The sequence below is a fragment of the Acomys russatus genome, chromosome 4 (genome assembly GCF_903995435.1).
Source record: "Acomys russatus chromosome 4, mAcoRus1.1, whole genome shotgun sequence".
Lineage (NCBI taxonomy): Eukaryota > Metazoa > Chordata > Mammalia > Rodentia > Muridae > Acomys > Acomys russatus.
Window position 1 is genome coordinate 48,073,744 of NC_067140.1, and position 13,570 is coordinate 48,087,313.

The following is a 13,570-nucleotide window of genomic DNA, read 5'->3' on the forward strand; positions in this document are numbered from 1 at the left end:
CTGCTAAGACACAATATAGAAACACAAGAAAGACATATTTTAAATTTCAATTGGAAATATTGCTGAGATTTCAATTTGCATTATATCTTCTTCGTTGACTTTTAGCAAAAAAAAAATTTATTGTTTCGATTCCAAGGGTTCACCGTACAGATCTCTCTCTGTGTCTGTCTGTCTGTCTGTCTGTCTGTCTATCTGTCTCTCTCTCTCTCTCTCTCTCTCTCTCTCTCTCTCTCACTCTCTCTCTCTGTGTGTGTGTGTGTGTGTGTGTGTGTGTGTGTGTGTGTGTGTCTGTGTGTGTGTGTGTCTGTGTCTCACAGAAGACCATTAGTCTTGTTTATTAAATGGAAGACTATAACCAGACTGTGGTATCCGAGTTTATTTTTCAGGGACTTTGTACTTCAAAAGAACTACAGATTTTTCTCCTGTTGCCATTTTCCATCCTCTACCTGATGACTGTGGTAGGAAACATCTTTGTTGTGATATTAATCATCATTGACCATCATCTCCACTCTCCCATGTACTTTCTGTTGGCTAATCTCTCATTTGTTGATTTCTGCCTATCCTCAGTAAATACACCCAAACTGATCATAGACCTCCTAAAAGAGAATAAAACCGTTTCTTTTGGAGGCTGCATGAGCCAGATCCTCTGTGTGCATTTCTTTGGAGGGGGTGAGATGGTGCTTCTTGTAACAATGGCCTATGACCGATATGTGGCCATCTGCAGGCCACTCCACTACAGCAGCATCATGGACAGACAGAAGTGCATCTGCCTTGTTTTGATATCATGGGTCATTGGATTTGTACATGGCATGAGTCAACTGATTCTGATTTTGGAGCTACCTTTCTGTGGACCTAGAGTAATAGACAGCTTTTTCTGTGATATTCCTTTGGTGATGAAATTAGCCTGCATGAATACAGATACTCTAGAATTCATGATAAATGCTGACAGTGGTGTTTTAGCAACAACTTGTTTCATTCTCTTGCTGATATCTTACACTTACATTCTATTAACTGTTCATCTTCACTCTAAAGATGGCTCATCAAAGGCACTCTCTACATGTACATCTCATATCATAGTGGTTGTGTTGTTCTTTGGACCTATCATTTTTATCTATCTATGGCCAGTCAACATCACTTGGGTAGACAAGTTTCTAGCTGTGTTTTATACAGTCATCACACCGCTCCTGAATCCAGCCATCTATACACTGAGAAACAAAGATATTAAGAATGCCATAAAGAAGCTAATAAATCACATGTGAATTCAAAATAATTTTTAGAATTTTCACATAATCAGAAATTATGTTTCCTACAAACCACTTTAGCCACATCTTGAATCAAATTTGAACTATTTATCATTCTGCAAGCAATCTCTTGGTAACTATTAATGTATGGTTATTAAAATAATTATTATGAAAGCACACATGAAAATCTAACATTTACTGCTTTCCACTTTAAAAAAGTAATTCCTCAGTATAATAAACATGTTTGTGTTTGAAGTTTAGAAGATGATAAAAATATTACAAATATGATAATCACCAAAATTTACTCAATGCTACCAGTGTCCCCAATACTGAACAATCACTATATTATTATTAATAAGTAGATTATTAACCACTTGATTATTATCAGCAATATGTTATCTGAATTACTTATTAAATATTATCTCTTAAGATACATATACAGCATTATGTGACAACCCTAATCTAATTGGCTATAGAAAATAATAAACTTGTGAAGTCTGCATTCTCTAGAAATCAAAAAGGTAAAATATACAATCATAGTGCTAGTGAACTCATCTCTACATGGTCTATGTCAGTGTTTCTGTCTTAACTATTCATGCCAATTTAGAATTTTGATTTACATGTTACTGAAAGAAAAAAGCATTTATAATATTTGATGATACTTCCATCAATTCATTTGCATGATCATTATTTTACTTTATATAATGAAATAGCATAACTTTCAAGGACAGTTAGATAAACCTTACATGCTCTTGAAAATATAATATGTATAATGTTCATGTTATTTACCATTTGATAATGTATGTCATTTTTGGGATAAAACTGTATATATAAATTTGTAATCAAGTTTATATCCAGAAATGTAAGTCATAATTTCTTTAATATCTGTCCTAATATGTATGAGGTAATTGTTATAAACTTTATATATATATATATATTTCATTAAGTTAAATAAGCTGTTATAAATTATCTAACAAGACATGCAAACACCTGCATCATGTTTTTTAGAAGTCAAGTGATTACAATTAAGCATGGCTTTTGTCCTGCCATGCATCCTGCTGGATACATATGGTGGATGTTTTGGTATCTTATTCAGAAAATGCTTACTCAGCTATGCTAACTCTTAATTATAAGGCACCATATTTTTATGAAATATGTTCTTTGACAATATCTGCAAATGCTGATTGTACCTGATTACTATCTGTGAGCTTTTTTCTTCCTCACACTCATGGCTCCTATACACAGGAATTCCTTCCTGCATCTATGTGTTTTTGTTTTGCTTATTCACTCACTGGGTTGAACCATAGTATTCTGTGTGCCCATTGGTTTGTAAATATACCTGGATAACGGTGAGCTCACAACCAAAGAATGTCTGGCCTTTCACCCAAATCATCAGATACTCACTGTTCAGCAAGGAGGTTTATGACTACAGAGCCTATTCACTGCTGTACAGTCAACTATTGACTATTGATCTGTGTGGGGCCCATAGTTAAAAGCCCTGAAATCATGAATGCATTGGTGCTTTGCCAAAAAATTAGCATTTCATACCTCTTTTCGCTATTTCTAAGCTCTTAGCTTCTTTCTACCCACTTATTTGTGGATCGAGTCACCATTATTGTATAAGTGATTTCAAATCTACACACTACTTGTTCTCACCTGCCCATAGCCATATTTATAACAACACAACACCTTGAGGACTTCTAACTAAACTATATAATTATGTTGTAAAATGGGTTCTTAATACTCATGTTATTTAAAATACAGCTTTAATTAAATTCTTACTAATTAAGTGATATTGTGTCTAAGTAATATGTCTTCTCAGAAGAAACACAATAGAGGCCAGTTGTAAAGAAGCTTGCGGCCAAGCCAGAGGATCTGAGCTCAGTCCCCAAAACCCACATTGTAGAAGAAAAACAAAAATAGAGAACTCCCACAATTTGATTTTGTAGGTTGTTAAAATCAAGAGATTTCTTTGTGGTTTCAGAAGAGGGTCCAGATTTTTAAACTGTTTTCAAACTATTTTAAGAAAAACAACTGGGACTGAAGTTGGACTATGTCTCTTTTGCATTATGATATTTCCAGAACCTATAGCACTCAGCTGTTGGAATATAGTGGTATGGATAAAAATGTCCACCATAGTCTCATATATTTACATGTTTGGTCTATAGTTAGTAGAACTGTTATGAAAGGAGTGTGAGGTATAACATAGCATACCTACTAGGGGTAGACTTTGAGCTTTCAAAACTCCATGTCATTCCCAGTTAACTCTCTCTGAGTCATACTTAGGAATAAGATTTGAGCTCCTAACTACTGCTCCAGCGTCGTGCCTGCCTGACTGCCGCAATGCTTCCTGCCATAGACTCTAACCCTCTTAAACCACGAGGCCCAAAATTAAATTCTCTCTTATACATTGTCTTGGTCATGATTGTGTTTTTTCTAAACATACCATATATAAGCTACACAGTCCCACTTTAAACATTACATATTTGATGATCAGAAGTGCTAGATCTAAATGGGATGGAAGCAAAATTGATTTATTTAGAGTCATAAAATTTATCTTGTGTTATAAAATATCCACTTCCAAATGCATGAAGTTAGGCAGATAGATTTCCAAACAATAAAAGTCTAAAATGAGTTTATTCAATTATTTCTTTCAACCTGAAAAGCCCTAGGACTCTTTCTTATGCCAGAACAATTTTTATGATGGATAAAATTTACTTAGTATTTGTGCCAGAATACAATACTGTGTTATATACTGAAAATCTTTCCATTATATGCCACATTCATTGGCTTAAGTACATCTTATTTTAATGGTATATATGTGTGTATACATGTGTATGCATGCATGTGTGCATGTGTGCATGTGTGTGTGTGTATGTGTTATTATTAAAATACAACTACTCACATTGGGAAGAATAAACTGGCATAGTCATATAATTCCTATTAGCTTTGGCGTACAAGATGGATCAGTGGGTAAAGAGGCTTTTCACACATTAAATTTCCTGGTATGATTATAATCTGAAATGTGCTTGGCAAAGTTGTCCATTTGCAACTTCTTTACTTTTTGTAAAATCATTATTTTTAACTATTACAAGTTTGTGGCTTTACTGATGAGGGGTTAGACAAAATAAGTAATTAGAATGTAGAAAGGAACAAAGATACTGAATTATTTGTTTGTTTCCTTGTTTGTTTAATTGTTTTTATTTTAATTTAATGATATTTTATCACACAATTTAGTCTGATGATTATTACTCCTACCCTAACAACTTCCACGTCCAAGTCACATATCCACAAATCCACTAACCCCTTTGTTTCTTTGTCTCTCTCATTACAAAATAGACAAACAACAAAAAATAAATAAATAAAATAAAATAAAGAAAAAGGAAAAAGAAACACACAAACACAAGTAAAAAGTCATAAAAACACAAAATCAGAAACGATATTATAAATTCAAAGGACTAGCAAGACAAAAAATACCTAAATAAATCAATATGAAACACAAATGTCTACAAATATTGACTTTATTTTGTGTTAGTCATTTGCTGCTAGACTTAGAGCCTACCCTTATGTGTGGTTAGTATACTCAGTGAGACTTCATTGGAAAAATAATAATTTTTACCTCACAAACATATTTCTTTCTTTTCCAAAGGAGATAATGGGTAATTTATTTTGGAACCAAGTGTGAGTAACTATTGACCAGGAACACAGAGTTAACTTAATCCTCACCCCCAAATTCCACATTCCAAAGCGGAAGAAGTATCCTGAAGTTTTCATCATTACAGAACAAGGAAAAATCAAAAACAAGACACCTTTCAAATACATTGGCTGAAACATTAAGAAGGAGCATACTGCAGAGAAGAAATCTCAGCCGCCCTCCTCAGATGCCATCTGGTGACAGTGTTAGCTTTGGGGTTGGTAGAAGCTGGTGGCTGCTAAGTTAATACATTCCAAAAGGATTTTTTCATCTATTAGTCATAGAGTGTTCACTCTCACTCAAAGGTGGGCAAGGAATGGATGTTTAGAGGTCTAATGACAATCCAAGATACATTGTAAGTTGGCTTTGGCTACAATGGTTCAACCTCTCAACATCGCTTTTCATGAATTCTTGTTCACAGTAGGAATAGATCAGGAACAATGACAATACACAACAACTATAACAACTCTATAGTAAGAGTTATTTAAAATATGTGAATTGTTTATTTCTATAATTTTCCAAGGAATTATTTTGGACTATGGCTGACTGAGTATAACTACAATAAAAATTATAATCATAAGTAAAGGAGGGAGCTATTAAACTCCTGATTTTATTTTATTTATTTTAGATTTTGAATTTTTTATCAAAATAGAATTGTGTAGTTCCCCTTACTTCTCCAACCTTCTTATATTCAACCACTCATTGTTTTTTCTTTCTTCTTTATTAATTAATTAATAAGTTTTATTAATTTATTCAGATTACAACTCAATTGTTATCCAATGACTTATATCCTCCCATCGCTCCCTCCCTCCTGATTTCACCCTATTGCCTTCTCCTAGGCCTGTGACAGAAGGAGACATTCACCTGAATCATATGATCACAGCCTATTAGGTCTTGTCCTAGTAGCCTCCTTACCCTTCCTCTGAGTGCCACCAGGCCTGCCAACCAAGGGGAGGTAGTCAAATAGGGGGCACCATAGTTCATAGTAGAGTCAGTCCTTGTTTTCCACACAACTGTGGAGAATGTCCTGTTCATTGCCTAGATCTGAATAGGGGGTATATAGGTCTACTGCATGCATTGTCCTTGCTTGATACAATAGTTTGGGCAGACCTCCCTGGGTCCAGATGTGCCAGCCTTGATGCTCTCTTTGTAGGGTTCCAGGACCCTCTGAGTCATTCCTTTCCCCCATTTTCCCATACCTCTCTCACTGGGAATACCAATAAGAAATCACAGCATCTATCCCAAACCCCAACAAACTGAAAACTCTCAGAGGACATTCCTGTTGGGCTAGTGTCCAATCATAAGTGAGTATATGCCATTTGTATCTTTCTGGTGTTGGGTTAACTCACTGAGGATGATCATTTCTAGTTCCATCAATTTGCCTGTAAATTTCAAGATTTCCTTGTTTTTAATAGCTGAGTACTATTCCATAGTGTGAATGTACCACAGTTTCTTTATCCATTCTTCAACTGAGGGACATATAGGTTGTTTCCGGATTCTGGCTATTACGAGTAAGGCTGCTATAAACATTGTTGGCAAATGTCCTTGTTGTGTAGTGGAGAATCTTTTGGGTATATTCCAAGCTGTGCAATAGCTGGGTCTCAAGTTAGCCCTATTCCCAGTTTTCTGAGAAAGCACAAGATTGATTTCCAAAGTCGTTGTACATATTTGCACTCCCACCAGCAATGAAGGTGTGTGCCCCTTTCACCACATCCTCACCAGCATGTGCTTTGACTTGAGTTATCTTAGCCATTATGGTGGCTGTAAGATGGAATCTCAGAGTCATTTTGATTTTCATTTCTGATGACTAAGGATGTTGAGCATTTCTTTAAGTATTTCTCAGCCATTTGATATTCCTATGTTGAGAATTCTCCCTTTAATTCTGAGCACCATTTCTTAATTGGGTTATTTGGTTTAGTGGTGTTTAGTTTCTTGAGTTCTTTATATATTTAGGATATTAGCCCTTTGTCAGATGTAGGGTTAGTGAAGAACTTTTCCCATTCTGTGATTTGTTCTGTTGACAGTGTCTTCTGACTTACAAAAGGTTCTAAACCTTATGAGGTACAATTTATTAATATTTGATCTTAGGGCCTGAGCTGTTGGTGTTCTGTTCAGTAAGTTATCTCCTGTACCAATGAGTTCAAGGCTGTTTCCCATTTTCTCTTCTAACAAATTTAGTGTCTCTGGTTTTATGTTAAGGGTCTTTAATCCACTTGGACTTGAGTTTTGTTCATGGTAATAAATATGGATCTACTTGCATTTTTGTAAATATAGACATCCAGTTAGAGAAGCACTGTTTGTTGAAGATGCTACCCTTTTTCCATTGAATAGAGTTGGCTTTTTGTCAAAAATAAAGTGTCCATAGGTGTGTGAATTTATTTCTGCATCTTTGATTCAATTCCATTGATCAGCCAGCCTATTGCTATGCTAGTACCATGCTATTTTTATTACTCTTGCTCTACAGCACAGCTCGATTTCAGGGATGGAGATTCCTCTGGAGGATCTTTTATTTTACGGGACTTTATTAACTATTCTTGTTTTATTTTTGTTTTTCCATATGAAATTGAGAATTGATCATTCAATGTCTTTAAAAATTATGTAGGTATTTTGATAGAGATTGCATTGAATCTGTAAATTGCTTTTGGTAAGATCACCATTTTTACTATGTTAAGTCTCCCAATCCACGAAATGGATTTCCATCTTCTGATATCATCTACAAATTTCTTCTACACAGATTTGCAGTTTTTTTTCATACAAGTCCTTCATTTGCTTAGTTAGAGTTACTCCTAGATTTTTTATATTACTTGTAGTTATCGTGAATTGTGTAGTTTCCCTAATTTCTTTCTCAGCAAGATTGCCATTTGTATACAGAAGGACTACTGACTTTTTTGAGTTAATTTCATATGCAACCACAATCCTGAAGGTGTTTATCTTGCTCTACAAGATCTTTGGTGGAATTTAGGGGGTCTTTTGTGTATACTATCATATCATCTGTGAATAGGGATAATTTGACTTCCTCCCTTCCCATTTGTATCCCTTTGATTTCCTTTTCTTGTCTTATTGCTCTAGCTAGAACTTCATGAACTATATTGATGAGATATGGAGAAAGTGGGCAGCCTTGTCTAGTCCTTGATTTTCATGCAATTTCCTTGAGTATCTCCCCATTTAATTTGATGTTGGCTATTGGCTTGTTATATAAGCCTTTATTATATTTAGGTATGTGCCTTGTATTCACAATCTCTACAAAACTTTAAATATGAATGGGTGTTGGATTTTGTCAAATGCTTTTTCTGCATCTAAGGAGATGATCATGTGTTGTTTTTCTTTCAATTTGTTTATATTGTGGATTACATTGATGGATGTCCATACATTAAACTATCCCTGCATGCTTGGAATAAAGCCTACTTGGTCTGGGTGAATGATATATTTGATGTGCTCTTGGGTTTGATTGATTTGAGAGTATTTTATTGAGTATTTTTGCTTCAATGTTCATAAGAGAAGTTGGTCTGAAATTCTCTTTCTTTGTTGTGTCTTGTGAGGTTTAATAATATCAAGGTGACTGTGGCCTCATAGAATGAGTTTGGGAATGTTCTATCCATTTCTATTTTGTGGAATATCTTGAAGAGTAAATGATGTTAGCTCTTATTTGAGGGTCTGGTAGAAATCTGCGCTGAGTCCATCTGAGCCTGCGCACTTTTTTTGGTTGGGAGACTTCTAGGTACTGCTAGTATTTCTGTAGGAGATATAGGACTATTTAATTTGTTTATCTGATCTTGATTCAACTTTGACAAGTGGAATCAATCAATAAAACTATCCATTTCCTTCAAATTTTTTGATGTATAAGCCTTTGAAGTAGGACCTAATGATTCTTTGTATTTCTTCAGTGTCTGTTGCTATGTCTCCATTTTTTATTTCTGAATTTGTTGATTAGGATAATGTCTCTCTGTCTTTTATTTAGTTTGGCTAGTGGTTTGTCAATCATGTTGATTTTCTCAAAGAATGAGCTCTTGGTTTTGCTGATTCTTTGAATTGTTCACTTTGTTTCTAATTTATTGATTTCTGCCCTGAGTTTGATTATTTACAGCCATTTACTCCTCTTTGGTGTTTCTGCTTCTTTTTTTCTAGGGCATCCAGATGCCTTCTTAAGTTGCCTATATGAGATGTTTCAAATCTTTTTATGAAGGCACTTAGTGCTATGAATTTTCCTCTTAACACTGCTTTCCATGTGTGGCATAAATTTGGGTATGTTGTACCTTTGTTTTCATTGAATTTTAGGAAGTCCCTAATTTCTTTCTTTATTTCTTCCCTGACTCAGTCGTCATTGAGTACAGAGTTGTTTAGTTTCTATGTGTGTGTAGGCTTTTTGATATTTCTATAATTTTTGAAGTTCAGCTTTAGTCCATGGTGATCTGATAGGATACAAGGTATTATTTTAATCTTCTTGTATTTGTTGAGGCTTGCTTTGTGACCAATTATATGATCAATTTTGGAGAAGGTTCCATGCAGTGCTGAGAAGATGGTATAATCTTTTGTATTTGGGTGAAAAGTTCTGTAAATAGCTGTTAGTTCCATTTGATTCATGACATTGGTTATTGTCATTATTTCTCAGTTTAGTTTCTGTTTTGTTGACTTCTCCTTTGATGAAAGTGTGGTGTTGAAGTCTGCTACTATTAATGTTTAGGAATTGATGTTTGGTTTAAGATTTATTAATATTTCTTTTACACATTTGGGTGCCCTTGTATTGGAGGTTTAGATATTCAAAATTGTGATGTCATCTTGGTTGAATTTTCCTTTTATGAGTATAAAGTGTCCTTTCTCATCTTTTTTGGTTGAAAAATTATTTTATTAGATATTAAAATGGTTACACCAGCTGCTTCTTGTGTCCTTTTGCTTGGAATACCCTTTAAATCTTTATATGCTGTGGTAATGTCTATCACTGTGGCTGAAATGTGTTTCTTGAATGCAGAAGAATGTTGGGTCTTTTTTATATGTCCATTCAATTAGTCTGTGTGTTTTTACTGGAGAATTGAGACCATTGATTTTGAAGGATATTAATGACCAGTGACGGTTAAGTTACTGTTGGTTGTAGTAGAGTGTGTGGTTATGTTTTGCAACAATGAAGTTATCTATTTTCTGTGTTGTTTTGGTTGTAGTTGTCACTTTGGAGTTTTCCTTCTAGTAAATTCTGTAGTGCTGGATTTATACATAGGTACTGTTAGAATTTTTTTTGTTATGGAATATGTTGTTTTTTCTATCAACAGTTATTGAATATTTTGCTGGGTATAGTAGTCTAGACTGGCAGCTGTGCTCTCTTATGGTTTGCAGAACCTCTCCATAGACTCTTCTGGCTTTTATGGTCTCTGTTGAGGAGGTGGGTGTCATTCTGATAGGTTTGCCATTATATGTTACTTCAACTTTTTCCATTGCCACTTTTAATATTTTTTCTTTATTCTGCACATTTTGGGTTTTGATTATAATGTGGCTGGAGGATTTTCTTTTCTGTGCTATTCTATTTGGTGTTCTGTAGGCATCTCATATGTTTATATGTATATCCTTTTTAAATTGGGGAATTTTTCTTTTATGATTTTGTTGAAAATATTTCCCGACCCTTGGAGCCAGGAGTCTTTATCTTTCCTCAATTCCTATTATCCTTAGGTTTTGTCTTCTCACAGCTTCATCTTCATGTATTTGCTTATGGATTTTATTTGTTTCCGCCATTATCATCTTTATTACTGAGAATTTGAGGTAATTTTCTTATGCTTCAGTTGTGTTTCAGTTGCTAGGGTTGAATTCTTTGGGATAACAGGGTTCTAGAGATGCCAAATTGTTTTAGTTTTTGTTGTTTGTGTTTTTACAGTGAATTTTTGTCATCTTGCTTTCTCTAACATTGGGAGGTAGTTTCTGTTGTACTTCACTGGTCACTAAGAGTGGTCATTGGTGAGTGTCCATGGGTCTAGAACCTTCACTTGTGGGGACAGAGAGATCTTCCTTGTATCAGGCAAGTAACCTGGTTTTTGTTTCAGGGGACTTTGTCCACAACCTGGGCTCCCCCACTGGGCCAACAAAGGCCAGTGCTGATGATCTGTAGCCCAAGGTTCAATTCAAAATAGTGTAGGTACAGCCAGTTATCTGATATTTAGCTGGGTTTTGAATACCCTGCCCATGTGGTTGCCAACACCTGGGGCCTTCTATGGACTGGCAGGGAATTCTGAGGTTAGATCCACCCATTTTCCTGGGTTCTCCCCAGGACAGCAGCTCTAGACTCTGGTGCTTCACTGCCTACAGTTCAGTCCCAGATACTCAGTCTGTGATATAGAGCAGGGCTACATCTTGCAAGCAAGTGTGGTTTTAGACTCTGAGGACTGGGTACCCATTCTTGATAAGGTGGTTGGATGGCCCAAGGCCTTACCCACCTGTGCTCTGCTCTGTGTGGACCCCTCTCACCAAGGGCTTTCCAGATCTATAGTTTCCAGACCTGAGTCCCTAGTATCAGCCCTACATATCAGATATCATGCATGTGTGCTGCCATCTTGAATCTGAAAGTTTGGGTGTCAGGTTTGGCATTTTCATAGTGTCCCAGATTATTTGGATGTTCTGAGTTAGCTTTTTGGACTTAACATGTTTTTGAACGTTGTATTGATTTCTTCAGCAATATCTTCTATCCCTGAGATGATTTCTTACATCTCTTAAATTCTTTTGGTAAGACTTGTGTTTGTAGATTCTGTCCTATTCCCTATTTTTGCTATTTCTGTTATTGTCACAAATTGTGTCTTCTTTATTGATTCTATCTCCATTTTTAGGTCTTGAATTCTTTTATTCATTTCCTTTTCCTGTTTACTTATAATTCGCTGCTACTTATTTCTTTAAGTGATTTGTTTAATTATTTCATCTCTTTCTTTTTGTATTCTGGGTCTAATTTGAGGTTTCTATTTTCCTCCTTTAATGCCACTATCATTTTTATAACCTCAGATACACTGTTAAAGTCTTAAATCCAGGGTTGGCCAAGCATAAGTTGAACAACAACTGCAATAGAGGCAAAAGTGTATGGTGAAAAGCCTATAAACACACACACACACACACACACACACACACACACATACACACCAACAACAAGTAAAATAAACTATAGAAAAGAGAGTAAAACTTGGAGTGAGAGAAGTGAATTTTCCAGGAAAGAGAATACCAATTGGTTGCCCAGTGCCAGAAACATAGCCATGAAAACATACATACAAGTAGCATTATGCCAACTGAGAAGACTATATTTGCAACTATAAATGTACTTAGAAATATATAGGTATGAAGGAAATATTAACTAATGTGAAAGAGGCCATAGAATTGAGTAGAGCATGGAGGATTATACGTGAGGGTTAGGAGGCCATTACAAGTATAACAAAAATATAACTGAGTGTAATTTATAAATATACTTTGAAGAAACAACTAAAATACTAGATTTATTATATGAAAGATTAAGGACATATTTGGGTGTGTAATTGGTTTGTTTTAAAAAGTACCCTTCATGTATAATACTGTTCTCTAGATTACTGCATGCAGCATTGATATAAACTAGTTTAAAATGTGGAAAATGAAAACTCTGTCTGTGTGTGTGTGTGTGTATGTGTGTGTGTGTGTGTGTGTGTGTGTGTGTGTGTGTGTATGAATAATGAAGTAGAATTATGTGATGGAGAGTCGAAAGGGGATTTTAAATGCTTTTAGTATACACGGCATCCATATAAAATACAAATATGCAATTTCACCATGCATGTATATCAAATCATAACAGTGTTAACCTTAAGTACATATAATAAATGAATTTTAAAATAAAGACAAATTGTACAATCCAAAATAAGATTCCTGATTTGCCTGATTGCCTGAATTGCCTGATTCATAGGTGTGGTGGGGGTTAAACATAACATATCAAAAAAGAGTAAGAAAGAGAAAATGACTCTGTTGGCATTCCCAGGTACAAATACAACTGTGTAAATGGACATGCGACCTTTAAAGCTGCTGACAGAAAGTTTTCTCTCTCTCTTTTCTTTTTTTTTCTTTTTTTGCCACAGATCATTTTATATTTTTAATTTTATTTTATTAATTTATTCATATTACATCTCAATTGATATCCCCTCCCTTGTACCCTCCCATTCCTCCCTCCGTCCCTCCCATTTTCCCCTTACTCCCCTCCCCTATGACTGTTCGTGAGGGGGACCTCCTCCCCCAGTATATGCTCATAGGGTATCAAGTCTCTTCTTGGTAGCCTATAAACCTACAAGTAGAACATTATGATGGGCAGATCTGGGCCCAGGGGTCCCACTCAAACTATGGCTCCAGCCAAGGACAATACAGGCCATAAACTTCAAACCCCTACCCAGATCTAGCCAATGGACAGGGCATTCTCCACAGTTGAGTAGAGAGTGGGGACTGACTTTCACACATACTCTGGTGCCTCATATTTGACCATGTCCCCAGAATGGGGAGACCTGATAGCACTCAGAGGAAGGATAGCAGGCTACCAAGATTTCTCTCTCTTGTAGATAATTATTACATTTATTCATGTCGGCATGTGTTAAGAATATAGGCATCTCTGTATATTTACACATACACAGACAACAATACATGTCTAGAAATTAGAAGACAACTG

General features: G+C 35.4%; 1 protein-coding gene across 1 annotated transcript; it reads left to right on the plus strand.

The window, feature by feature from the left end:
* The first annotated feature begins 341 nt into the window (after positions 1 to 341).
* On the plus strand, positions 342 to 1,259 carry LOC127188580 (olfactory receptor 4K3-like). Its single transcript, XM_051145010.1, has one exon. The coding sequence runs from the start codon at positions 342 to 344 to the stop codon at positions 1,257 to 1,259; it is 918 nt and encodes a 305-aa protein (XP_051000967.1).
* The last annotated feature ends 12,311 nt before the right edge of the window (positions 1,260 to 13,570 follow it).

What these genes read in the sequence shown, in the direction of transcription:
- LOC127188580 (XM_051145010.1), top strand. Translation starts at nt 342, where the DNA reads ATGGAAGACTATAACCAGACTGTGGTATCCGAGTTTATTTTTCAGGGA.